The 1,275-nt window shown below is 61.3% G+C and overlaps 1 protein-coding gene across 1 annotated transcript; it reads right to left on the minus strand.

Moving 5' to 3' along the window:
• Nucleotides 1-67: 67 nt before the first annotated feature.
• On the minus strand, nucleotides 68-508 carry GGTG_14321 (hypothetical protein; the record flags this gene model as incomplete). The annotated part of the gene is made up of 3 exons (XM_009232248.1): nucleotides 68-89; nucleotides 133-258; nucleotides 339-508. 3 exons carry the CDS (start codon nucleotides 506-508, stop codon nucleotides 68-70), a joined length of 318 nt encoding a protein of 105 aa, XP_009230512.1.
• Nucleotides 509-1,275: the final 767 nt, after the last annotated feature.

Raw genomic sequence — 1,275 nt, forward strand, 5'->3', positions numbered from 1 at the left:
CGGCCTCGGCAGCCCGGCCCGCGCGCGGCCATGGTGGCGCGCGCGTCGGCGGCGGCGGAGCGCTGGCTCAGCAGGCGGCCCAGGGCGTCCTGCTGGTGGCGGAGGGCCTCGGTCTGGCGGGCGACGGCCGACGTGGAGCGGTTCAGCTCCTCGATGGCGGCGCGGAGCTCGGCGTCGTCTAGCGGCTGGACGGCGTCGAGGCCGCCCGCGTTGACGGCGAGCCGGCCGGCCTGGCCCGAGCTCTCCAGGGCCTTGTACCTGTGCGTTTGTCTGCGCGTCAGTGTCACGGCCCGAGGGCGCGGGAGGGGGGCTTGTGTGAAGCGGGAGGGCAGGCTCACTGGTCCAGCTCGTCGCGCGACAGCAGCGTGTCGGCGGTCAGGTGATGTTGGACCCAGGCGGCGGCCTCGGGGCCCTGCTGGAATGCCTCCTTCAGGGCAGCCGAATCGGGCTGAGCGCCATGCGCCCAAAGGACATCAGACAGCCTCTGCAAGGCTTGGCTTTCTGCCATGGCTGGGGCACGGCTGAGATGCAGCTGCTGTTTGACGAGCTATTTGTGATAAAATGAGTGTTGGCCATGAAAGCTGAAGGCGTTTCACTTGGGTGGTTGGTTTGCTGAAGCCTGAGGAGCATTGGCATTGGTATTGGTTGAACCAGATTCGTTGCATGGGGTCAAAATAGCACTGACAACAGTGCAGCTCAGCCTAACAAACCCCTGCTTTGAGCATGACGTAATCACTACAGCGGCCATTGGACCTCAACATCTTCTTTTTTTCCACAAATTGAACATGGACCAAGACACACGCTGATAAAGACATACTTCCATCAATCTTCTCCTTTTTTGGTCAATGCCGCCAAAAGATGTGGTATCCATGCACATGCATGCAAACACCAATACAAGTGCCATGGCTATCTTCCCCGCCGCAGATGGCGACGTCCATACTCCCCACCGATCCAGGGCCGCAACATATCCCCAACTCGCCAATGCCTACACCATACCTGCCTATGATGATCCTAGAATCCAGCCCAGCTATTATCGTCCGAGGCAGCCCCAGGGGCCCAGGGTCACGTCAGGCCCTGTGCAGATCTGCCGGCACTTATGACCCATGCCGCATCAACTCCCAGTCCCGCATGCATGCTTAAATTGAGCCAGAGCTTTCGACGGGCCCGAGCTGACGACGTGAAGACATACGCCAGCCGCCAGTGCCCGTTTGCGTAACTGTGGCTCCCTTTCGGGAGCAACTGCCAGCGCCATCATCGGTTGTGCCACCGCCGACG

Source organism: Gaeumannomyces tritici (assembly GCF_000145635.1).
Source record: "Gaeumannomyces tritici R3-111a-1 unplaced genomic scaffold supercont2.252, whole genome shotgun sequence".
Classification (NCBI taxonomy): Eukaryota; Fungi; Ascomycota; class Sordariomycetes; order Magnaporthales; family Magnaporthaceae; genus Gaeumannomyces; species Gaeumannomyces tritici.